The 27,048-nt window shown below is 43.5% G+C and overlaps 1 protein-coding gene across 7 annotated transcripts in view; it reads left to right on the forward strand.

Moving 5' to 3' along the window:
* masp1 (MBL associated serine protease 1) overlaps positions 1-27,048 on the forward strand; it is a 689,839-nt gene that overhangs the window by 466,763 nt on the left and 196,028 nt on the right. For 5 of the 7 annotated variants that reach the window (XM_041208619.1, XM_041208629.1, XM_041208644.1 and 2 more), the window contains exon 6: positions 93-240. In XM_041208619.1, coding sequence (XP_041064553.1) covers positions 93-240 — 148 coding nt within the window. Of the gene's footprint in view, positions 1-92; positions 241-2,880; positions 3,488-6,030; positions 6,365-27,048 lie in introns of those variants that run through there. The other 2 variants (XR_005945544.1, XM_041208655.1) reach the window with 2 other exon arrangements.

Consider the following 27,048-nt stretch of genomic DNA (forward strand, 5'->3'; position numbering starts at 1 on the left):
TGTTTTGGCTGACTTGTTTATTTTTTCCAATGAATCTCAGCCGAGCTTGGATTTCTTGTTTGCTATCTTTGTGTTTTGTGTTTACTCTGCAGATTAAAACTGGAGTGATGGAATTTGGTCCTTTCTGTGGGGACAAAAGTCCTGGAAAGATCGATACAAACAGCAGCACTGTTCAGATTCTGTTTCACAGTGACGACTCAAGTGATAACCAAGGCTGGAAATTTACATTCACATCAATCGGTAGGTTCATTGGGCTCTGAGGGCTAAGGGTTTTCTCGTTGTTTGAATAATTCTCCTCATCTTTCCTGACCTCTAGTTGTGGGATGACTTCATGGGTAATAGCTGTCTGCAGGAATCCTTCAACTGACTGTTCCACACCCTGGGCCGAGGCATTGGGATCAGCATGTTATTCAGTCTCCAACAACATTCTAACCAAGTCCATCCAACTCTCAGCAAACATCACAAGGTGTAGACAATTCAACATGAACCTAGGGATAATGGGAAATAACTGCGACTGGTCCTTCCTCTCCCAAGGCTGCTTAACATTTTAACCACTGCTCCAGCAAAACCCAGTCTCAGTCAGTGCAGCCAGTCTCTCATCCTCCACCCAGGCCATCTTTCAGCATCAGCTGTGTGTGTGTCTACAAGAGAACGTGTGCAGTTATGTGCACGTGTGTTGTACATAAGTCTGTGTGTTTGCATGTGTCTGTACACATGTTTGTGTGTATACATGTGTGTATAGGTGTATGTACATGTGGGTGTACAACTTTGTGTACATATGTGTGTGTGTGCATGTGCATGTACGCATGCGTGCACTTTTTAAAATTTCATTGACGGGATGTGGGCTTCGCTGGCTGGGCCAGCATTTATTGCCTATCACTAATTGCCCTTGAAAAGGTGGTGGGAACTTCCAGGTGGTGATGTTACCATCTTTCTGCTGCCCTTGTCCTTCAAGATGGTAGTGGTTGTGGGTTTGGATGGTGTTGTCTAAAGAGCCTTGGTGAGTTCCTGCAGTGCATCTTGTAGATGGTACACACTGCTGCTACTGTGCATCGGTGGTGGAGGGAGTGAATGTTTGTAGATGTAGTGCCAATTAAGTGGGCTGCTTTGTCCTGGATGGTGTCGAGCTTCTTGAGTGTTGCTGGAGCTGCACTCATCCAGACAAGTGGAGAGTATTCCATCACACTCCTGACTTGTGCCTTGTAGATGGTGGACAGGCTTTGGGGAGTCAGGAGGTGGGTTACTGGTCACAGGGTTCCTAGCCTCTGACCTGCTCTTGTATTTACATCACTAGTCCAGTTCAGTTTCTGGTCAATGGTAACCCCCAGGATCTTGATAGTTGGGGTTTCAGTGATGGTAATGCCATTGAGTGTCAAGGGGCGATGGTTTGATTCTCTCTTGTTGGAGATGGTCATTGCCTGACACTTGTGTGGCACGAATGTTACTTGCCACTTGTCAGCCCAAGCCTGGAAATTGTCCAGGTCTTGCTGCATTTGGACATGGACTGATTCAGTATCTGAGGAATTGCTAATTGTGCTGAACATTGTGCAATCATCAGCGAACATCCCCACTTCTGACCTTATGATGGAAGGAAGGTCATTGATGAAGCAGCTGAAGATGTCTGGGCTGAGGACACTACCCTGAGGAACTTATGTGCATGTATGTGTGCATCTGTATGTATGTGCTTGCATGTGTGTACGTGAATGTGTGTTTGTGTGTGAGTGTGTGTGCGTGTGAGTGTGTGTGCGTGTGCGTAGCTGGTACTAGTAATCGCAACATTCCACTTGTTGACAGTTGTTTGCTGTGGGTCTTGCTTTATCTGGGGATTGAGGTTGACTTTGTCTTAAGGTAGCAACATCCTGAGATGGAACTGCTGTTAGTTGCACATTTTTTTCCTCCTTGCTACCTCAAGTACAGCTTGGGTCGGTGAGGGGTCCACATGTTCTGCCATTCTGAGTGACGGTAAGGTAGTCCCTGAACATTCCTACTGAACACTACTCCTGCATCGTCACTGATCTGCAAGGTTGATCGGTCAAGCTCTTGAGGTTCTGCTTTGTAGCCCAACTTCAACCACCTGAAACTTGGAAATGTTTCTGTCACAGTTGGCAGCCTAGAGCTGCACTCCCAGAGCCTCAATGTCCACGAAGTGACCATGGCCTCTAGATCTTCTGTTCCTGCTCTGTCCCTGCAGCTGCCTTAGGCTTCAGGAACTGGGCAATGGGTCAGTCAGGGGACAAGTGTGGGTCACTTGGAGGGGTTTCAACAGGGGTGGATGGTGATCTTCTCCAGTTGACCCTTTGTCCCAATTCCTGACCTTAACATTTCAACTTCAGCAGCCACACCCTCATTCTCAAATCCCTTTCAGCCCTCACTTCATTCTTCAATCACTCCAGATCTTTATCGTAATCTGCATTCTCAATTTGCCTGACTGGTTTACTGCACATTCCAAATTCCATCTACCCTCCCTCCTACACCAGTCACATCGCCCTTTTCCATTCGCTAAGCTGCCTCCTGATACATTTCTTTTCACATTCTACCCCTTCAACCATCTCTTCAACCAACTCTTGCATTTTACTCCTAGTTCTTTGTGGATACTGTGCAAAACTTTTGAAGTCTTTTGGTATTTGAGAGGTGCTACATATATGGTGTATGTTATTGATGATGAAGATGACATTGTTGTTAGTGATGACTCTGTTCTTCATGCCCAATGTTGATGTGAATGTGTCAATGATAATGAAGAATATTTGAATAATTTTGATGATTTTGGTGCATGTGACACTGTCAATGATAATGATGGCCAGTGTCGATGTTGAAGCTGTTGACAATATTAGTGTGCCAAAGTTGATGTCAGTGATGTTGATGTTGGTGTTGGTAATTTAGGAAAACATTCTGGGAAATTCTTTCCTGATCCTGAAGGAAATCAAAGGAGCTCCAGGAGATCACAGTGACTGGGAGATACATCCTCAATTACCAATACAGGAACTCATCCAGATTCCTGTTGAATATTTGCAGGGAATCTGCACTAACTGCATGAGCCAGTCATCAACAATCGGCTGAATGAAGTACCTTCTAACATCTAACCTTGTTCTATGCTTGTGTATTTAGTCTTGTGTCCTCTGATCCTCCTGAACTCATCAATATTATACTATCTTCATGGACCCAAGCAAAGACCCTCATAGTGTATGCCCTTTCAGAGTAGAAAGCCCCAGTTTTATAAGCCCACTCTGGTAACTGAAGACCATTAAAGCCAGATAAAAGCAAAATACTGCGGATCTTGGCAATCTGAAATAAAAAACAGAAAATGCTGGAAAAACTCTGGCAGCATCTGTGGAGAAACAAACAGAGGAAACATTTCAGGTTCATATGACCACTAATGCCAGTGTCAATAAACTGACCCTTTCTGAATCTTCTGCAGGGATTCTAAATCATCCACCATGAGAGGAGACCGAAACTGGACACAGCACAGTGACAGAATTGGCCCTTCTTGGTTTGTAATTGGCAATTCATCTGAAAACTATTTGCTTTCTCGATAACTTTATAGGACTGGTCAAAGACCTTCTATGATTTAGGAATGATAATAACCCATACCAGTTAACTCACTTGCTAGGTGTCATTCAGAATAACAGCAACAGCACAGGTTCAATTCCCATTCTGGCTGAGGTAGACCTGGGATCTGCGTCCTTGCCCTGACCTTTGCTTGATGCATAGTGGTGCCCCTCAAGCCATTTAACCAATTGTCCCTCAATAATAGATAGAGATGCCTATGGCCCTCACGGCCTATGTCTAATTACTTACCTACCTAATAGCCACACCCTTCTGCAGCAGTTACCCCCAGCCCATATGCATAACATTGCATTGATCTGCATTGAGAAATATCTGTCAGATTTAGGTGCATTCTCTAATCGTGTCCAGATCGGTCTGTGACCTGTTTTTCTCACTGAAAGCTCCTTGCATCCACACATATGACTGAACTCCGTAAACTCACACAGTTCCCCAGATCCCCTCATTGAGATTACAGATAAAGACGAAGAGTAATGGCCCAAACATCAATTCCTATTGGACTCTATTACATAGAGGGTACAGCATATAAGCAGGACATTCAGCCCAGTACTCCCCTGATGGTTATTCTCCACATTTACATAGAAACATAGGAACTTGAGTAGGCCATTCAGCCCATTAAGACTGCTCCGCAATTCAATTAGATCATGGCTGATCATCTACCTCAGTGCCACTTTCCTGCATTATCTCCATATCTCTTGATGTCATTAGTCTCCAGAAGTCTATTGATTTCTGTTTAGAATGTGCTCAATGATTGAGCTTCCACAGCCCTCTGGGATAGAGAATTCCAAAGATTCACCACACTCTGAGTGAAGAAATGCCTCCTCATCCCTGTCTTAAACGGCCTGTCCCTGATTCTGAGACTGTGTCCCCTGGTTCTAGACCCCCCAGCCAGGGAAACATCCTGTCCTCATCCAGTCAGTCCAGCCCTGCCAGAATTTTATACATTTCAATGAGATCCCCTCTCATTCTTCTAAACTCCAGTGAATACAGGCCTAGTTGGCCCAATCTCTCCTCATACAACAATCCTGCCATCTCAGGAATCAGTCTGGTGAACCTTCGCTGCACTCCTCTATGGCAAGTATAATCTTTCTTAGGTAAGGAGACCAGAACTGCGTACAATACTCCAGGCGTGGTCTCACCAAGGCTCGATACAATTGCAGCTTTACTCCTGTACTCAATTTCCCTTTGCTTGAAGACCAACTTACCATTTGCTTTCCTAACTACTTGCTACAGCTCCCGTTCTTTATTTCTGCTCACCACAGGATATATCCTATTCCATCCTCTTACCTCTGCTTCATGTGATCTAACCAAAATTGCGCATAGTTTCACATTGATTTTCCAGTTTTGAAATTTTTTCCTCTTGAAATCAGTAAAAGCTGATGGACAGTTACAAAAGTAAAATGTTGACCTTTATTTCAAGGAGGCGGGGATCAAAGGGGTGGAAGTGATATAACGCAATGTTGGAGCAGTTGTACAAAGCTCTGGTCAGGACACATCTGGAGTAACTGTGTTCAGTTCTGGGCTCCTCACCTCACAAAGGAGATATTGTTCTTGGTGGTTATGCAATGTCCTGGGGCTAAAAGAACTAAATGATGAAGACAAGTTCCACAGACTAGGCTTGTATTTCCTTGAGTATAGAACATTAAGGGGTTATTCAACTGAGGATTTTAAGATGATTAAAGGATTTGATAGCGTCAATAGAGAGAAACTATTTCCTCTGGTGGGGGGAGGTGGGACAGCGGGGAGAGTCCAGAACAAGGGGGCGGAACCTTAAAATGAGAGCCAGGCCATTCAGGGGTGATGTCAGGAAGCACTTCTTCACACAAAGGGGAGCTGGAATCTGGAACTCTCTCCCCCAAAAAGCTGTGAACGCTGGGGGTCAATTGTGAATTTCACAGCTATGTTCGGTGAGGGTTACAAGGTGGACAAATGGAGTTAACATACAAATCAGCCTTCTTGAAATAAAGGTCAACATTTTACTTTTGTAATTGTCCATCAGCTTTTAGTGATTGAAACATATAAGATCCTGAGGGGTCTTGACAGGGTGGATGTAGAAAGGATGTTTCTTCTTGTGGGAGAATCTAGAACTAGGGGTCACTGTTTAAAAATAAGGGGTCACCCATTTAAAACAGAGATGAGGCAAATTTTTTTTCTCTCAGAGGGTTGTGAGTCTTTGGAACTCTCTTCTAGTAAAGGCGGTGGAAGCAGGGTCTTAAAATATGTTTAAGGCAGAGGTGGCTAGATTCTTGGTAAACAAGGGAGTGATAGGTTATCGGGGGTGGGTGGGATGTAGATTTGAGGTTACTATCAGATCAGCCATGATCTTATTAAATGGCGGAGGAGGCTCAAGGGGCTGAATGGCCTCTTCCTGTTCCTTGTTCCTAAATGAATCCCAGTGTTTTGTTTGCAGTTTTATGGCTTTATTAACTGTGTCACTATTTTTAATGATGTGTGTCTCTTTGCCCCCAGATCTCTCTGTTCCTCACCCCATCATTTTCCAACCGTTATGTGACCACTTTATTCTTACAGCCCAAACATAAACCTCACAATTATCAATATTGAAATTCATTTGCAATTGCATTGCCATTCTGTAAAATAATTAATGTCTTCCTGTGTTTTTTCAGTCTTCCCTCTGTATTAGTTATATCTACCAATTTGGTGCCATTGAAAATGTTGATATTGTACTTCTGATTTTCAATCATTAGTAAATGGTGAACAGATGTAGACCCAGCACTGATCATCATCGGAACCACTTCCTACTTTTTAGCATAAAAACAAAAAAAACTGCGGATGCTGAAAATCCAAAACAAAAACAGAATTACCTGGAAAAACTCAGCAGGTCTGGCAGCACCGGCGGAGAAGAAAAGTGTTGACGTTTCGAGTCCTCATGAGCCTTCAACAGAACTAGGTGAATTCAAAGAAGGGGTGAAATATAAGCTGGTTTAAGGTGTGGTTGTAGGGACAAACAAGCAGTGATAGAAGCAGATCATCAAAAGATGTCACAGACAACAAAACAAAAGAACACATAGGTGTTAAAGTTGGTGATATCTACATTGGAGAGACCAAACGTAAACTGGGCGACCGCTTTGCAGAACACCTGCGGTCTGTCCGCAAGAATGACCCAAACCTCCCTGTCGCTTGCCATTTTAACACTCCACCCTGCTCTCTTGCCCACATGTCTGTCCTTGGCTTGCTGCATTGTTCCAGTGAAGTCCAACGAAAACTGGAGGAACAACACCTCATCTTCCGACTAGGCATTTTACAGCCTTCCGGACTGAATATTGAATTCAACAACTTTAGGTCTTGATCTCCCACCCCCTTTCTGTTTCTTCCCCCTTCCTTTTGTTTTTTCCAATAAATTATATAGATTTTTCTTTTCCACCTACTTCCATTATTTTTAAATATTTTTAAATCTTTTATGCTCCCCCCACCCCCACTAAAGCTATACCTTGAGTGCCCTACCATCCATTCTTAATTAGCACATTCGTTTAGATAATATCACCAATTTTAACACCTATGTGTTCTTTTGTTCTGTTGTCTGTGACATCTTTTGATGATCTGCTTCTATCACTGCTTGTTTGTCCCTACAACCACACCACCCCCCTCCACTTCTCTCCCCCAACCCCCCACCGCACCCCCGACCCCACACACAGCTTAAACCAGCTTATATTTCACCCCTTCCTTGGATTCAACTAGTTCTGTTGAAGGGTCATGAGGACTCGAAACATCAACTCTTTTCTTCTCCGCCAATGCTGCCAGACCTGCTGAGTTTTTCCAGGTAATTCTGTTTTTGTTTCCCACTTTTTAGCAACCTGAGTAGCTACCTTTCACCCCTTTTCTCTGTTTTCTGTTTGTAGCCGGCTTGCTATCCATTCTGCTACTTGTTCACTAACTCCACATATTCTGACCTTAGTCCTGAGTTTACTATGAGACGCTTCAACAAAGGCCTTTTGGAATTCCAAGTATATTATGCTGTTAGCTTTACTCTTTCCATTACTTCCTCAAAGGATTCAATAATGTTGGCCAAGCATGACTTTCCCTTTTGAAATCCGTGCTGAATGTTCTTTAAGATATTTTCAGTTTCTAGGTATTTTTCTATTACCTATTTAAGAATTCCACTATCTTTCCTATCACTGACGTTAAGCCAATTGGTCTATATTTTCATGGACTGGTTCTCTCTCCCTTTTTAATTGTATGAATCACATTAGCTGTTTGCGAGTCCTCTGGAACTCTCCCCTTTCCTAATGAACTTTCATATATGTATAGTCATGCCTTTCCTGTCCCTTCCCAACTTCTTTCTATATGCACAGATGCAATTGATCTGAACCAGGGGTTTTATACCCTCTTAACTTAGATTAGTTTATCAATTGTCTCCCCTTTTCCATCTTAATATTCCTTGATTTTTGTAATAGAATGTATTTGCTCCGGAACTCTATTAATTGTTGTTTTTAGTATTTCCCATTGCTGTTCCATCTGTTTGTCAATGATTTTTTTTGTTAACCTTCCCTAGTTCCACCCTCATCCCCTCAACATCAGTTTTTCTGCAATTTTTTTATTTTGATCTTTGCCTAACTTTGGCTTTCTCAATCAATGGACCAGAAAATGCTGGAATGGGGCAATGTGATTGGACGCTTTTCCTCATCCTCCAGATCATATGACGTTCGCGCTCCAACTTTCTGGAATTGTTAATTGATCATGGGGAATTGATGACAGGATCACATCTGGGATCTCAGGAATGTTATCCCCAGTGGCCTATCTCCTGAACCAATGGGAAGAATTGTAGAGAGAGGATGACGAACAGAAAATCAAGTGAATGAGAACTAAACTAGATACAGAAAGAGCAAGATGGAGAGTGGGTAAAGAGAGTGAAAAAAATTGACAATATGTGGAATAGCTGATTGTAACTCAGATGTGTTTGGGAATTATTGCATTTGCCCTTAAGAAGTTGATGGAGTTACTTTGGTGAAAGGTTGAAAACAGATTCTAAATGTTAATAAGATGCACATGTTTGAAAGTCTCGATTTAGTCTGCAGTTTTGGTCCAAATTGCTGATGACCATAATTTGAACTTCCCTGGAGTTGCCTGAATCAGACACCTACAGGCTTCACACTCAGTGCTGATTAGATACAATTTTGCTGGGGTTATTTTTTTGGCTGCTCACATCCACTTTCACTGAAGGCATGGAGTATGCTGGCTGACACACAGTGGCAGGTTCCAGGATGGCTCAGAGGCTGAGGGAGAGGGCACCCAGGTTCTTGGACATGGCACTGGAGGTCCTGGTGGAGGGATTCCAAAGGAGAAAAGATGTCCTGTACCCACAGAGGGACATCACCCTCCTGTCTCTCTCTCTCCTGCAGCAGCTGGTGCTGGTCTTCCCAGTCCCATGTCCTCTTCCCATTCTTCCTGCCACCAAGAGGACCCTCAGCAAGATGGCCATGATCTAGGACCCCCTTTCTCCTGGTGACATCGATAAGGTGGAGTCCTCAGAGACTTTCCAGAATAAATGCTGATCAAGTGTCACTGAAGTGTTCCAGAAAGTTTCCCTCTGTTTTCAAATGTTCTGTTCACAGCTGAGGCAGCAGTAATCATGAAATGGTATCTCTTTAAGTAGAGCTTGGATGACTAGTTTGTTCCTGATCTGCTGAAAGGAGATGACATTAGGACAAGCGTTAGCCACCACCACACCATGCAGCCTCTTTAATGAGCGGACAATTTAAGTCGTAATGTACAATCGTACTTAACCATGAATTAGAAAACCAGGATCAAGAACAATGGGATGACTTTGATAAGAATAGAGGAATTGCAGGATGAGAAAGGGCCAAGACCATAAGACATAGGAGCAGAAATTAGACCTTTCGGCTCATTGAGTCTGCTTCGCCACTCAATCATGGCTGATATGTTTCTCAACCCCATTCTCCCACCTTCTCCCCGTAACCATTGATCCCCTTACCAATCAAGAACCTAGCTATCTCAGTCTTAAATACACTCAGTGACCTGGCCTCCACAGCCTTCTGTGGCAATGAATTCCATAGATTCACCACTCTCTGGCTAAAGAAGTTTCTCCTCATCTCTGTTCTAAAAGGTCTTTCCTTTACTCTGAGGCTGTGCCCTCGGGTCCTACTCTCTCCTACTAATGGAAACATCTTCCCCACATCCACACTATTCTGTATTCGGTAAGTTTCAATCAGATCCCCCCTCATCCTTCTAAACTCCATCGAATATAGACCCAGAAACCTCAAACGTTCCTTTAATATATGAGGGATCATTCTCGTGAATCTCCTCTGGACCCTCTCCAGGGCCAGCACATCCTTCCTGAGATACGGGGCCCAAAATTGCTCACAATATTCTAAATGTGGTCTGACCAGAGTCTTATAAAGTCTCAGGAGCACATCCCTGCTTTTATATTCTAGTCCTCTCGAAATAAATGCCAACATTGCATTTGCTTTCCTAACTACCAACTCAACCTTAAGAGAATCCTGGACTAGGACTCCCAAGTCCCTTTGCACTCCAGACTTCTCAATTCTCTCCCCATTTAGAAAATAGTCTATGCCTCTATTCTTCCTACCAAAGTGCATGACCTCAAACTTGCCCACGTTGTATTCCATCTGCCACTTCTTTGCCCATTCTCCTAACCTGTCCAAATCCTTCTGCAGCCTCCCCACCTCCTCAATACTACCTGTCCCTCCACCTATCTGTGTATCATCTGCAAACTTAGCCAGGATGCCCTCAGTTCCTTCATCTAGATCATTAATGTATAAAGTGAAAAGTTGTGGTCCCAACACTGACCCCTGTGGAACTCCACTAGTCACTGGCCGCCATCCTGAGAAGGACCCCCTTATCCCCACTCTCTGTCTCCTGCCAGACAGCCAATCTTCTATGCATGCTAGTACCTTGCCTCTAACACCATGGGCTCTTATCTTACTGAGCAGCCTCCTGTGCGGCACCTTGTCAAAGGCCTTCTGGAAGTCCAAGTAGATAACAGCCATTGGCTCTCCTTTGTCTAACGTACTCATTACCTCCTCAAAGAATCCTAACAGATTTGTCAGGCATGACCTCCCCTTGATGAAACCATGCTGACTTTGCCCGATTTTACCATGCACTTCCAAGTATTCTGAAATCTCATCCTTAATAATGGACTCTAAAATCTTAGCAATGACCGAGGTCAGGCTAATCGGCCTGTAATTTCCCGCCTTTTGCCTCACTCCCTTCTTGAACAGGCGGGTTATATTAGCAATTTTCCAGTCCTCTGGGACCCTCTCTGACTCCAGTGATTCCTGAAAGATCACCACTAACACCTCCACTATCTCTTCAGCTATCTCCTTCAGAACTCTGGGGTGTAATACATCTGGTCCAGGTGATTGATCCACTTTCAGTTTTCCTAGCACTTTCTCCTTGGTAATGGCCACCATACTCACTTCTGCCCCCCGACTCTCTTGAACTTTGGGGATGTTACTCGTGTCTTCCACCGTGAAGACTGACGCAAAGTACCTATTCAATTCCTCCATCATTTCTTTGTTCCCCACTACTACTTCTCCAGCGTCATTTTCCAGCGGCCCAATGTTCACTTTTGCCTCTCTCTTACCCTTTATATATCTAAAAACACTCTTGCAATTTTTTTTATATTACTGGCTAGTTCACCCTCATATTTAATCTTCTCCCTCCTTATTTCTTTTTTAATTGTCCTCTGTTGATCTTTGTAGGCTTCCCAATCCCCTGGTTTCCCACTGCTCTTCTAAACATTGTATGTTTTCTCTTTAGCTTTTATGCTGTCCCTCACTTCCCTTGTCAGCCATGGTTGCCTCGTCCTCCCTTTAGGATGCTTCTTCTTCCTAGGGATAAATTTTTGCTGTGTCTCCCAAATTACTCCCAGAAACTCCTGCCATTGCTGTTCCACTGTCTTTCCTGCTAGGCTCATCTCCCAGTCAATTCTGGCCAGCATCTCACTCATGCCTCTGTAGTTGCCTTTATTCAACTGTAATACCGTTACATCTGATTCCAGCTTTTTCCTCTCAAATTGCCTGGTAAGTTCTATCATATTATGGTCACTTCCTCTTAAGGGTTCCTTCACCTTAAGCTTGCTTATCAAATCTGCCTCATTGCACATCACTAAATCTAGAATTGCCTGTTCCCTAGTGGGCTCCACCACAAGCTGCTCCAAAAAGCCATCTCGTAGACATTCCACAAATTCCTTTTCTTGGGATCCACTACCCACCTGATTTTCCCAGTCTACCTGCATATTGAAATCCCCCATGATTACTATAACCTTGCCTTTCTTACACACCTTTTCTATCTCCTGGTGTATCTTGTGCCCCACATCCTGACTATTGTTTGGAGGCCTGTACATAACTCCCATTAAGGTTTTTTAACCCTTGCGTTTCCTCAACTCTACCCACACAGATTCTACATCATCTGACCCTACATCATTTCTTGCTATCGATTTAATTTCATTTCTTACTAACAAAGCAACCCCACCCCCTCTGCCAACCTACCTATCTTTTCGATAGGATGTATATCCTTGGATATTTAGCTCCTAGTCCTGATCCCCTTGCAGCCATGTCTCCGTGATGCCCACCACATCATACCTGCCAATTTCAATCTGCGCCACAAGCTCATTTACCCTATTTCGTACACTGTGTGCATTCAGATCCAACACCTTCAGTCCTGTATTTCCTGTCCCCTTTCTCATTGTCGTCCCTTTATCTGATGTGCTTGAAGTTAGATTCCTAACCCTTTCCAAACAGTCTGTCCAATTTTGTGTTCTGGAGACTTTAATAGCCTCTCCTGGGCCTCCTTTCTTTTCAGTTTTTTCATAATTTTCCATGAAGTTGAATCCACCCCCCCAGATGCTAACCTGCTGCTTTGTTACTCATTAGTCATATTTCTTGGAGTTTTTCCCTTTCCTCCCCCCGACTTTCTAGTTTAAAGTCCAGTTGACCACCCTATTTACCCTTTTCGCTAGAACATTGGTCCCAGGGTGGTTCAGGTGGAGACCGTCCCAACGGTACAGATCCCTCCTGTTCCAATAGTGATGCCAGTGCCCCGCGAAATGGAACCCTCTTTCCCGCACCATTCCTTTAGCCACGTGTTTACTTCCCTTATTCTTGCGTCCCTATGCCAATTTGGAATCAAGGTCAATTTAGAATCATATCACAGAATTATAGAACAATTACAGCATAGTAGGCTGTCTGCCCTGTTATATCTGTGCCAGCTCTCTGCAGGAGTAATTCAGCTAGTCCCACATTCCTACCCTTCCTCTAAACCTGTAAATTTTAACTCTTGAGATGCTTATCCAATTCCCTTTTGAACACCATGGTTGAATTTGCTTCCACCACACTCTCAGGGGAGTACATTCCACATCCTAATCACTTACTGCATTAAGAAGTATTCCTAACCCTAACCCTGTTCCTTCTAAATATGTTACACACAGCATGCATCACGTGTCTTGTACTTTATCACAGATTTGTCTTCCAAAAGGAATCTATTTAATTTCTGAGTGTCAAAACAGCTTTGCATCCTGAAATGTATTCTCCTTCAACACTAACGAGTGTAAACAGAAAAAAAACTGGCACAAGTATACTGCCAAGACAGAAACAAATATTTTTTGAAACTTGTAAGAACAATTCACAGCTGCTGCAATGAGACTTCACAGCTTCATTGTTCATTTTCTGGGCCTCCAGGGTTGTGGTTATGTCAATATTATATATCACATCATAACCGGGTACTCACCGCATGAATTACCAGCCTAAATGGCTAATGTGAAATTCTTTTAGATTAATGGTGTAAATCCATCAATTTTATGACACACATTGAACTTCAGTGAGGATACTCATAGTGAGATTGCAATTTATTAGTTTTGCCAAGGCTAACAGCATAAACTGCAAAAATTAGTTGCAATCCAAACTTGGGGCTTATCCCTCTTCACTGCAAACTGATCAGTTTTCTATGAACTAACAAGTACCATTAATTCACCATTATTTCTCCAGCAATTTCTTAAATCTCATAATGTTGTGATCGCTGTTGCCTTGATGTTTCTCTATGCTTACTTCTCTTATCTGCTCTGGTTCATTTGCAAGATCAAGCAGTAATCCCCCTCTTGTTAGGTTTCTTGCTGGGTAAGGAAGGAGTCCTGCACACCCTGTAAACATCCCATTAGTAATCAGCCTCCATGCAGAATCACTGATACTAATGATTCTCATCTGTCTATGAGGAATCAACTACTTCATCTTCCAACCCAAAACCTGTTTCTCAATCTCGCATAACTTAATCTTGTTAAGTGGCCTTTGTGCATTGTTGGTGATGATATTGAAGATGATATGGACGTGGAAGATGATGAAGTCAACAATGTTAATGATGTTGATATTAAAGTTGCTGATGTCAATGATGATGTTGAAAATTATAATTATGATATTGCTTATATTGATAGTTTGATGAGATTTTTCTGTTATGCTACTAATGTCTATGGTAACTTGAATTAAATTCCCTTTTTGATTTGATGAATTTGGTCACAGATGTTATCTATTTTTTCTTTTGCAAATACAAAAAGTAAAGTTCTCAGAATACCAAAAGCAAGGGACCATCATTAAGACCCTCAATCCAGCTCTATCCAGACAATTGCAGCTGATTTTTATGTCGTTGAGCTATCGGTCTCTCCGCACCCACAGTCAGTGTCTGATTATTGAACACTGACTACGCTCCATACTGTCTGTAGAACACTGACTTAGGGAAACATTAATTACCTACTGTAATCCTCGTGGAGAAAGAGCAATCTTGACTGCTTTATCTTTAAAATTTCGGCCTCTTGCAGCTGAGGTGGTGGCCTATTGGTACTGTCGCAAGACTGGGAATCCAGAGACCCAGGGTAATGCTATGGGGACCCAGGTTGAATTTGAATCAAAAAGAATCTGGAATTAAAAGTCTGATGATGACCATGAAACCATTGCTGATTGTTGCAAAAACCCATCTGGTTCACTAATGCCATTTAAGGAAGGAAATCTGCTGTCCTTACCTAATCTGGCCTACATGTGACTCCAAACCCACAGCAATTGTGGGTGACTTTTAAACGCCCTCTCAACAGGGCAATTAGGGATGGGCAATAAATGCTGGCATAGCCAGCGACACCCACATCCCATGAACAAGTAAATTAAAAAACACTTTAAGTGGTATTGGGCAAACTCTATGGGCAGGGATGGGGCTGTAAAATGCCCTGGTGTAAAATTCCACCATATGATTCTATCAGCCAAGATCTCATTGAATCAAGGGGCAGACTTGAGGGGGAAAATGGCTCCTATATAGAAATAAAATGACAAGTTAGTTGATTCATATGTTTTTTACTCTATTTGTTCACGGGCTTCACTGGCTGGGCCAGCATTTATTTCCCATCCCTAGTTCACCTCAAGAAGGTGGTGGTGAGCTGCCTTCTTGAACTGCTGCAGTCCATGTGGTGTAGGTACACCCACAGTGCTGTTAGGGAGGAAGTTCCAGGAATTTGACCCAGGGATAGTGAAGGAACAGCGATGTATTTCCAAGTTAGGATGGTGAGTGACTTGGAGGGGAACTTCCAGGTGGTGGTGTTCCCATCTATCTGCTGCCCTCATCCTTCTAGATGGTAGTGGTCATGGGTTTGGAAGGTGCTGCCTAAGCAGCCTTGGTGAATTCCTGCAGTGCATCTTGTAGATGGTACACACTGCTGCTACTGTGCGTCGGTGGTGGAGGGAGTGAATGTTTGTGGATATGATGCCAATCAAGCGGGGCTGCTTTATCCTGTACAGTGTCAAGCTTCTTGAGTGTTGTGGGGGGTGCACTCATCCAGGCAAGTGGGGAGTATTCCATCACACTCCTGAATTGAGCCTTGTAGATGGTGGACAGGATCTGGGGAGACAGGAGATGAGTTACTCTGCTTAGGATCCCCAGCCTGCTCTTGTAGCCACAGTATTTATACGGCTAGTCCAATTCAATTTCTGGTCAATGGTAACCCCCAAGATGTTGATAATGGGGGATTCAATGATGGTAATGCCGCTAAACGTCAAGGGGCGATGGCTGGATTCCCTCTTGCTGGAGATGGTCATTTCCTGGCACTTAACTGGCATGAATGTTACTTGCCATTTGTCAGCCCAAGCCTGGATATTGTCCAGGTCTTGCTGCATTTGGACATGGACTGCTTCAGTATCTGAGGACTTGCGAATGGTGCTAGACATTGTGCAATTATCAGTAAACATCACCACCTCTGACCTTATGATGGAGGGAAGGAAGAATGCAGCTAACTGTTTTTTTTTAAGAAAGCCCAACACTTCTGTTGAAATTATTTGAAAAAGAACAATGTAAAAGGCAATGAGGTAAATTGGGAAAACATTGACCTGAATCAATAAGTTTCTCAGAGCTCTGGCACTGAAATGGCCTCCTTTAATGCTATAAGTTTGATAAATCATTACAATTTTCTTTAAAAAGCTGGTGTTGAAAAAAGATATACAAATAGTCATAATGTGATTGAATGGGTCTAAGATTGGCACTCCAGTGATTGGACACCCATATAGATGTCTTTGTTATGACTATAAGGCCATAGAACCATAGAAAATTAATGGCACAAAAAGAGGCCATTCAGCCCATCTTGTCTGCATCAGCCAAAAAAGAAAAATTAAAAAACTAGCCACCCATGCTAATCCCACTTTCCAGCCCCTGGTCCATGGCCTTGCAGGTTACAGCACTTCAGGTGCAGATCCTTTTAAATGAGTTGAGCATTTCTGCCTCCACCACCAAACCAGGCAGTGAATTCCAGACACCCACCACTGTCTGGGTGAAGACATTTGTCCTAATATCCCCTATAATCCCTCTACCAATCACCTTAAACCTGTTCCCCCTGGTAATTCTACCCTTCAGCTAGGGAAAACAAGCCTTTCCTGTCTACCCTATCTAGGCCCCTCATAATTTTGTACATATCAATCAAGTCACCCCTCAGCCTCCTCTGTTCTAAGGAAAACAACGCCAGCCTATCCAATCTTTCCTCATAACTGCAATCTTCAAGCCCTGGAAACATCCTTGTCAATCTCCTCCGCACTCTCTCCAGAGCAATTCTGTCCTTCCTGTAATGTGGTGACCGGAACTGTACACAGAATTCCACCTGTGGCCTAACCAGTTCCAGCGTTACATCCCTACTTTTGTATTCAATACCTCATCCATAAGACCATAAGACATAGGAGCAGAAATTAGGCCATTCGGTCCATCGAGTCTGCTCCGCCATTCAATCATGGGTGATAAGTTTCTCAACCCCATTCTCCCACCTTCTCCCCGTAACCATTGATCCCCTTACCAATCAAGAACCGATCTATCTCGGTCTTAAATACACTCAATGACCTGGCCTCCACAGCCTTCTGTGGCAATGAATTCCATAGATTCACCACTCTCTGGCTAAAGAAGTTTCTCCTCATCTCTGTTCTAAAAGATCTTCGCTTTACTCTGAGGCTGTGCCCTCGGGTCCTACTCTCTCCTACTAATGGAAACATCTTCCCCACGTCCACTCTATCCAGGCCTTTCAGTATTCTGTAAGTTTCAATCAGATCCCCCCTCGTCCTTCTAAACTCCATCGGGTATAGACCCAGAGTCCTCAAATGTTCCTCATCTGTTAAGCCTTTCATTCCTGGGATCATTCTCGTGAACCTCCTCTGGACCCTCTCTAGGGCCAGAACATCCTTCCTGAGATACGGGGCCCAAAATTGTTCACAATATTCTAAATGTGGTCTGACCAGAGTCTTATAAAGCCTCAGTAGCACATCCCTGCTTTTATATTCTAGTCCTTTCGAAATAAATGCCAACATTGCATTTGCCTTCCTAATTACCGACTCAACCTGAGAATCCTGGACTAGGACTCCCAAGTCCCTTTGCACTCCAAATTTCTGAATTCTCTCCCCATTTAGAAAATAGTCTATGCCTCTACTCTTCCTACCAAAGTGCATGACCTCACACTTGCCCACGTTGTATTCCATCTGCCACTTCTTTGCCCATTCTCCTAACCTGTCCAAATCCTTCCTCCCCGCCTCCTCAATACTACCTGTCCCTCCACCTATCTATGTATCATCTGCAAACTTAGCCAGGATGCCCTCAGTTCCTTCATCTAGATCATTAATGTATAAAGTGAAAAGTTGTGGTCCCAACACTGACCTCTGTGGAACTCCACTAGTCACTGGCCGCCATCCTGAGAAGGACCCCCTTATCCCCACTCTCTGCCTCCTGCCAGACAGCCAATCTTCTATGCATGCTAGTACCTTGCCTCTAACACCATGGGCTCTTATCTTACTGAGCAGCCTCCTGTGCGGCACCTTGTCAAAGGCCTTCTGGACGTCCAAGTAGATAACATCCATTGGCTCTCCTTTGTCTAACGTACTCATTACCTCCTCAAAGAATTCTAACAGATTTGTCAGGCATAACCTCCCCTTGATGAAACCATGCTGACTTTGCCCTATTTTACCATGCATTCCAAGTATTCTCAAATCTCGTCCTTATTAATGGACTCTAAAATCTTACCAACGACTGAGGTCAATCCATATGCTTTCTTTATCACCTTAACCACCTGTTCTGCCACCTTCAGGGACCTGTGGCCATGCACTCTAAGGTCTCTCACTTCCTCTACATTATGACAGTTGCAAAACAACTAGACATCAACATCTCTTTTACATTGTGAAGCAACCTAAATCTAAACTCACTGCTTCAACTGGCACTGCAGCAAAGAAAGCATATGAACATAAGAAATATGAGCAGAAATAGGTCATTCAGCCCCTCGAGCCTGCTCCACCATTCAATAGACCATGGCTGATCTGATTTGTGTTTCGAATTCCACATTCCCATAAACCATCAGTGAGCACCCTGGGCTGAAATAATGTTAGGATTCTCATATTGCAATAGGACATGAGAAAGATTCTCACTCTGAGATGGGATTTGAGGAAGTGTCTCACTTTAGGTAGATGGAAGGCATCCTCAGTCTGGGATAGCTGAGAATGATTCTTGCTGTGGAATACATGAGAAATATTCTCAGTTTAGATTGGATTGCATAAGGAATATGGTACAGGAAAGTACATTTAATCAACCAGCCCATGCCTAATCAATCTTCCTCTTATCCTTCCTCAACTAAATCTATCATCATGCACTCTATTCCCTTCTCCTTCAAATGTTTTTCTAACTTCCCCTTAAATGCATCTAAACTATTCACTCCAACCACTCCCTGTGAGAGCGAGCTCCACATTCTCACCACTCTCTGGGTAAAGAAGTTTCTCCTGAATTCCCCATTAGATCTGCTCTTCCCCACAAGAGGAAACATTCTCACTGTATCCACTCGGTCAAAACCTTTCAGAATTTTAAAGACCCCTCAGCCTTCTATGTTCAAGAGAAACAAGATCCAGCCTTTCCATCCTTTCCTGATGTGTTTACCCACACATTTCTGGTGTCATCCTTACAAGTCTTCTGTGCACCCTCTCCAAAGCCTCGATATATTTTTATAATATGGTGACCAGAACTGCACACAGTGCTCTAAGTGCAAGGTTCAATATAGGTTTTCCATAAGTTCCCTACTTTTCAATTCTATCCCTATAGAAATGAAGCTGAGAGCTTCGGTATTTTTTTTCCAGCCTTGCTAACCTGTGGCATGACTTTTAGTGATTGGTGTCTTTGTACTCTGAGATTCCTTTGTTTCACCAGACTCACACCTTCCAAGTAATAAGTGACCTCCCAATTCTTCCTATCAAAATGAACAACTCACATTTTGCTGTGTTGAACATAATTTGCTGATTATTTACCCATTCTGCAAGTTTATTAATGTCCTGCTGTAATTTGTTACAGTCCTCCTCATTATTGACTGCACTCCTAAATTGGTGATATCTTCAAATTTATCACAGAATCACACAGTGCAGAAGAGGCCCTTCGTCCCATCAAATCAGCACCAAACTACCTACCTAATCCCATTTACCAGGACTTGGCCCATAGCCTTGAATGTTATGACGTGCCAAGTGCTCATCCAGGTACTTTTTAAAGGATGTGAGGCAACCCGCCTCCACCACCCTCCCAGGCAGTGCATTCCAGACCATCACCACCCTCTGGGTAAAAAGGTTTTTCCTCACATCCCCCTAAACCTCCTGCCCCTCACCTTGAACTTATGTCCCCTCGTGACTGACCCTTCAACTAAGGGGAACAGCTGCTCCCTATCCACCCTGTCCTCATGCCCCTCATAATCTTGTACACCTCGATCAGGTCGCCCCTCAGTCTTCTCTGCTCCAATGAAAACAACCCAAGTCTATCCAACTTCTCTTCATAACTTAGATGTTTCATCCCAGGCAACAACCTGGTGAATCTCCTCTGCACCCCCTTCAGTACAACACATCCTTCCAATAATGTGGCAACTAGAACTGCACACAGTACTCCAGCTGTGGCCTCGCCAAGGTTCTATACAACTCCAACATGACCTCCCTACTTTTGTAATCTATGCCTTGATTGATGAAGGCAAGTGTCCTATATGCCTTTTTCACCAGCCCACTAATATGTCCCTCCGCCTTCAGAGATCTATGGACATACATGCCAATGTCCCTTTGTTCCTCGGAACTTCCTAGTGTCATGCCATTCATTGAAAACTTCCTTGTCAAATTACTCCTTCCAAAGTATATCACCTCACACTTTTCAGGGTTAAATTCCACCTACCACTTATCTGCCCATTTGACCATCTCGTCTATATCTTCCTGTAGTCCAAGACACTCAGCCTCACTATTAACCACCCGGCCAATCTTTGTGTCATCCGCAAACTTACTAATCCTTCCCCCAACATAGTCATCTATGTCGTTTATATAAATAACGTTTAATAGGGGACTGAGCACAGATTCCTGTGGTACACCACTGAACACTGGCTTCCAGTTACTAAAGCATCCTTCTGTCATCACCCTCTGTCTCCTACAACTAAGCCAATTTTGAATCCACCTTATCAAATTACCCTGTATCCCATGTGCATTTGACTTTTTTATAAGTCTCCCATGTGGGACCTTGTCAAAGGCTTTGCTGAAATCCGTATAAACTACATCAACTGCACTACCCTCATCTATACACCTGGTCACCTCAAAAAATTCAGTCACATTTGTTAGGCATGACCTCCCTCTGACAAAGCCATGCTGACTATCCCTGATCAACCTTTGCCTCTCCAAGTGGAGATAGATTCTCTCCTTCAGAGTTTTCTCCATAGTTTCCCTACCACTGATGTGAGACTCACTGGTCTGAAGTTCCCTGGCTTCTCTCTACAACCCTTCTTAAATAGCAGAACCACATTAGCTGTTCTCCAGTCCTCTGGCACCGCCCCCATGGCCAGAGAGGAATTAAAAATTTGGGTCAGAGCCCCTTTGATCTCCTCCCTTGCCTCCCTCAGCAGTCTGGGACACAGTTCATCCGGACCTGGAGATTTGTCCACTTTTAAGCCTGCCAACAACCTCCAATACCTTGTCACTCCCTATATCAATTTGCTCAAGAGCCTAGCTGTCTCTCTCCCCGAGTTTGAGACCTTCATCCTCATTCTCTTGGGTGAAGATGGATGTGAAGTATTCATTCAACACCCTAACGATGTCCTCTGGCTCCACCCATAGATTGCCCCCTTTGTCCCTAATGGGCCCTACTCTTTCCCTGGTTATCCTCTTCCCATTGATATACTTATAGAATATCTTGGGATTTTCCCTACTTTATGAATTATGTTTTTGAATCCAAAGCCCAAATCATGAATGCAAATCATGAACAGCATTGGCCCCAGCACTGATCCTTCTGGAAAACCACTTCCCACCTTCCACCGCTCTCTGTTTTCTGTCCTGAAGCCAGCTAACAATCCAGTTTGTCACTTGTCCCCTGACTCCACACTCTCTGATCTTATCTGAAAATGCAGATAAGTTACATTGAATTCATTACTATTAAGGTTGGGGAATTAATAATGGGAGACAAGGAAATGGCAGAGATTTTGAACAATAAGCAGTGAATTTGGAACAGTTTATTGGAACAACAGGTCTGGAACAGGCTATTTTAAACCTCATAATGTGTAATGAAGCAGGATTAATTAATTGTCTCATTGTGAAAGATTCTCAAAGAGTGATTGTAGCATGATAGAATTTCACATTCAGCTTGATGGTGAGAAATGTGGGTCAAAAACTTGTGTATTAAACTTCAATAAAGACAATTATAAGACAGAGTTGGCTAGATGAGCAAATAGAGTGTAGCTGAGCTAATTAAGTGAAGTTATGGAATTTATTGAGAGGGCAGTTTTAATTGTTAATTTTGTTCTTAAATTTTGCTGTTAAAATTTAATCTAGTCTGTAATTAGCAGTAACTGGAAAGTACCGTGTAAGCAGGCTAAGTTCTTCTTTTCTTGCAGTTTAGGTAGGGTAAACTCACTCTCAGCTGTACAGGCAGAGTAGTTAATTAACTAACTGGTTGAATCTGGTTACAGTAACCCCACTTCAGTTTACTATAAATTCAGGGTTCTTTAATGCAGCCTTGGCAAATGGAGTGCAGCTGAGCTAACTGAATGAAGACTTCGAGTTTGGTGAGTGCAGGTGTTCGGGGAAGGAGCTGTTCATTTCCTTTTTCTATCTTCCTCACCCCATAGAAATTGGTTCTTGCTCTACTACAGGGAAAGGCGCTAGCTGTTTGGTGAGTATCTGGTAAGTGGGTAAGTTCTATTCTATCCCTAAGGTTTAAAATAGTGCACGATTTGGAGGTAAAGTTAATAAAATATATAAGGAAGCAACATAAATAAGTGATTAAAATAAATAAGCTCCTGGATAACATTGTGATCCAGGGCAAACATGTCTGCAGTAAAGAAAAAGGGAAAGTTATTTGGATGCTTTTTACCAGGAGGCAGTCACTTAGGACAGGGTCTTTGGATTTGGTCAATGGTCAGGGGCAGGGGGGCGTGACTGTGAGTGAGGCAGATAAGGGGACCCAGAGGGCAGGAGAGCAGGAGTGTGAGCCTCTGCAATTGTCCAATAGGTTCTTTCCACTTGTTTGGATGAGAGTGGGGACTGCAGGGTGGATGTGCAAACTGACCATGGCACGTGGTACAAGAAGCCACCCAAGTAGGGGGAGCAAATAGGAATGTGGTGGCAGTAGGAGACAGTATAGTGAAGGGAATTGATACTGTTCTCTGCAGCAAAGAGTGAGAGTCCAGGTGGCTGTGTTGCCTGCCTGGTGCCAGGGTTCTGGACATCTGCTCAGGGCTGGAGGGGAACTTGCAGTGAGAGGGGGCGGGTCTAGTGGCCGTGGTTCATGTTGGTACCAACGATATAGGCAGGATGAGGAAGGAGGCTCTGCATAGTCAGTATAAAGAGCTAGGCACCAAATCAAGAAGCAGAACCTCAAAGGTAATAATTTCTGGATTATTACCTGAGCCACGAGCAAATTGGCATAGGACAAATAGGATTAGAGAAATGAATATGTGACTCAAAGACTGGTGAGGGAGAAGTGGGTTCTGGTTTGTAGGGAGTGCCCTACAGTACTGGGGAAAGCGGGATCTGTACGTTTTGGATGGTCTACACCTGAATTGTTCTGGGCTGCTTTCCTCACGAGCTGCCTAACGACAGAAGTAGAGAGGGTTTTAAATTGAATAGCAGGATCAAAGGATCAAATTTCGGAAGATGTGGTAAACCAAAGCGTAGAGACAAAGCAAGAGAAACAGGTATTAATATGGGAAAAGATAAACAGACCATGACAGGAAAAGACAGAAATACAAATCTAAGAGTAAGTCAGCAGGTAAGGCTAGATGTTACAAAAATAATAAAAGGACAAAATTAAAGGCTCTGTATCTAAACATAAGTAGTATTTGAAACAAAACAAATAAACTGATAGCACAAATAGAAATAAATAAGTACGATCTGATAGTCATTACAGAGACATGGCTACAGGGTGACATCGGTTGGGATGTAAATATTGGAGGCGATGTGATATTTAGGAAGGGCAGGAAGATAGGAAAAGTGGAGGGGTGACTCCATTAACTAAAGATGGTGTTAGCACAATAGAAAGGGATGGCCAAAGTTCAGGAAACCGGGATGTAGAAGCGGTTTGGGTTCAGGTGCGAAATGATAAAGGTAAGGAGTCGCTTGTGGGAGTGGTGTACAAGCCACTATTTGTAACTACACAGTAGGACAGAGTATAAAAGAAGAAATAATGGGAGCTGTCTAAAAGATACAGCAATAAGTGGACACATCATAATACAGTAAAACAATCAAGTCAGAGGGAGTACAGCTGCAATAAGATTCAAGGGAAGAAGGTAAGGCTGGATGGCCTGTACTTTAATGCCAGGAGTATTACAGGTAAAGCAGATGAGTTAAGGGTGAGGATTGACACGTGCAATTGTGATATAGTAGCCATCATTGAGACATGGTTGAGGGAAGGGCAGGATTGGCAGCTCAACATTCCAGGACATAGAATCTTTAGGTGAGACAGGGGAGGGGGTAAAAGAGGAGGAGGCATTGCATCATTAGTTATGGAGTCAGTTACTGCATTAAGGAGAGATGATATCTTGGAGGCGGCATTGAATGAAGCTTTGTGGGTAGAACTTAGGAGTAAAAAAGGGGCAACCACATTATTAAGTGTTTATTATGGACCCCCAGATAGTCAGTGAGAAATTGAGGAGAAAATGTGTGCACAATTTGTGGAGGTGTGTAAAAACAATACCAATAGGGTAATTATATTAGGTGATTTTAATTTTCCCAACATTAATTGGGATAGACATCCTGTTAAGGGCTTGGATGGAGCGGATTTCTTGAAATGTGTGCAGGAGAACTGTTTAGGTCAATCTGTAGAGGGTCCAACAAGGGACAGTACATTGCTGGACCTAATTCTGGGGAATGAAGCTGAACAGGTGGCTGAGGTGGTGGTGGGGGAGCATTTTAGTGATAGCGACCACAACATGGTACAGTTTAAGTTTGTTATGGACAAACAAATCGATAAGTTGCAAAAAAATGTTTTGGATTGGAGGAGAGTGGATTTTAGTAAAATAAAGCAGGATCTGGCCAAGGTAGACTGGGAACAGTTACTTGTGGGGAAATCTACAGAGGAACAGTGGGGGGTGTTCAAAAAGGAAATGGGGAGGGTACAGGCTCAATATGTTCCCTCTCGGGTGATAGGAAGGAGTAACAAGCCCAGAGAACCATGGATGACCAGAGATATTCAGGTTACGATGAGAAGGAAAAGAGAGGCTTTTAGCAGGTACAAGGGAAGCAAATCAGCAGAAACATTAGTGGAGTACAGAAAGAGCAGGGTGGAGCTTCAGAAAGCAATTAGGAGAGCAAAGAGGGGATATGAGAAAGCTCTGGCAGGTAAAAGTAGGGAAAATCCCAAAATATTCTTTAAGTATATCAATGGGAAGAGGATAACCAGGGAAAGAGTAGGGCCCATTAGGGACCAAGAGGGCAGTCTATGGGTGGAGCCAGAGGACATCGCTAGAGTGTTGAATGAATACTTCACATCCGTCTTCACCCAAGAGAATGAGGATGAAAGTATTGAATTCGGGAACAGAGACTGTGAGGTTCGTGAGCAAATTGATATAGGGAGTGACAAGGTATTGGAGGTGTTGGTAGGGTTAAAAGTGGACAAATCTCCAGGTCTGGATGATTTGTGTCCCAGGCTGCTGAAGGAGGCAAGGGAGCAGATCACAGGGGCTCTGACACAAATTTTTACTTCCCCTCTGGCTACGGGGGAGGTGCCAGAGGACTGGAGAACAGCTAATGTGGTTCTGCTATTTAAGAAGGGTTGTAGAGAGAAGCCAGGGAACTACAGGCCAATGGGTCTCTCATCAGTGGTAGGGAAACTATTGGAGAAAGTTCTGAAGGAGAGAATCTATCTCCACCTGGAGAGGCAAGGTTTGATCAGGGATAGTCAGGATGGCTTTGTCAGAGGGAGGTCATGCCCAACAAATTGGATTGAATTTTTTGAGGAGGTGACAAGCTGTGTAGATGAGGGTAGTGTAGTTGATGTAGTTTATATGGATTTCAGCAAAGCCTTTGACAAGTTTCCACATTGGAGACTTATAAAGAAGATAAATTTGCATGGGATGCAGGGTAATTTGTTAAGGTGGATTCAAAATTGGCTTTGTTGTAGGAGACAGAGGGTGATGACAGAAGGATGCTTTAGTGACTGGAAGCCAGTGTTCAGTGGCATACCACAGGGATCTGTGCTCAGTCCCCTATTATTTGTCATTTATATAAACGACATAGATGACTATGTGGGGGGTAGGATTAGTAAGTTTGCGGATGACACAAAGATTGGCCGGGTGGTTAACAGTGAGGTTGACTGTCTTGGGCTACAGGAAGATACAGATGGGATGGTCAAATGGGCAGATAAGAGGCAGATGGAATTTAACCTGAAAAGTGTGAGGTGATACACTTTTGAAGGAGTAATTTGACAAGGAAGTATTCAATGAACGGCATGGCACTAGGAAGTTCTGAGGAACAAAGGGACCTTGTTGTGTGTGTCCATAGATTTCTGAAGGCGGAGGGGCATGTTAGTGGGGTGGTGAAAAAGGCATATAGGACACTTGCCTTTATCAATCAATAGATTACAAAAGTGGGGAGGTCATGTTGGAGTTGTATAGAACCTTGGTGAGGCCACAGCTGGAGTATTGTGTGCAGTTCTGGTCGCCACATTATAGGAAGGATGTGATTGCACTGGAGGGGGTGCAGAGGAGATTCATCAGGATGTTGCCTGGGATGAAACATTTAAGTTATTAAGTGAGGTTGGATAGACTTGGGTTGTTTTCATTGGAGCAGAGAAGACTGAAGGACAACCTGATCGAGGTGTACAAGATCGAGGGGCATGGACAGGGTGGATAGGGAGCAGCTGTTTCCCTTAGTTGAAGGGTCTGTCATGAGGGGACATAAGTTCAAGGTGAGGGGCAGGAGGTTTAGAGAGGATGTGAGGAAAATCTTTTTTACCCAGAGGGTGGTGACGGTCTGGAATGTGCTGCCTGGGAGGGTGGTGGAGGTGGGTTGCCTCACATCCTTTAAAAAGTACCTGGATGAGCACTTGGCATATCATAACATTCAAGGCTATGGGCCAAATGCTGGTAAATGGGATTAGGTAGTTAGGTCAGGTGTTTCTCAAGTGTTGGTGCAGACTCGATGGGCCATAGGGCTTCTTCTGCACTATGTGATTCTTTGATTCTGATACTGCGAATAATCATGGGTGATTTTAATCTACATATAATCTGGAAAAGTCAGATGGGCAAAGCTAGCACAGATGAGGAGTTTATAGAATGTTTTTGGGATAGTTTCTTAGAACAGCGTGTTCTGAAGCCAATTAGGGAGCAGGCTATGCTAAACCTGGCATTGTGCAGTTAATGATCTCAGTGACGGCACCCCTAGGTAGCACCCCTAGGTAGCAGCAATCATAATATGATTGAATTTTACATACATTTTGAGGGAGAAACAAGTGTGTCCAAGACTAGTATTTTAAATTTAAAAAAGGGCTATTATGAGGGCATGAAAGCAT

Source organism: Carcharodon carcharias, chromosome 2 (genome assembly GCF_017639515.1).
Source record: "Carcharodon carcharias isolate sCarCar2 chromosome 2, sCarCar2.pri, whole genome shotgun sequence".
Classification (NCBI taxonomy): Eukaryota; Metazoa; Chordata; class Chondrichthyes; order Lamniformes; family Lamnidae; genus Carcharodon; species Carcharodon carcharias.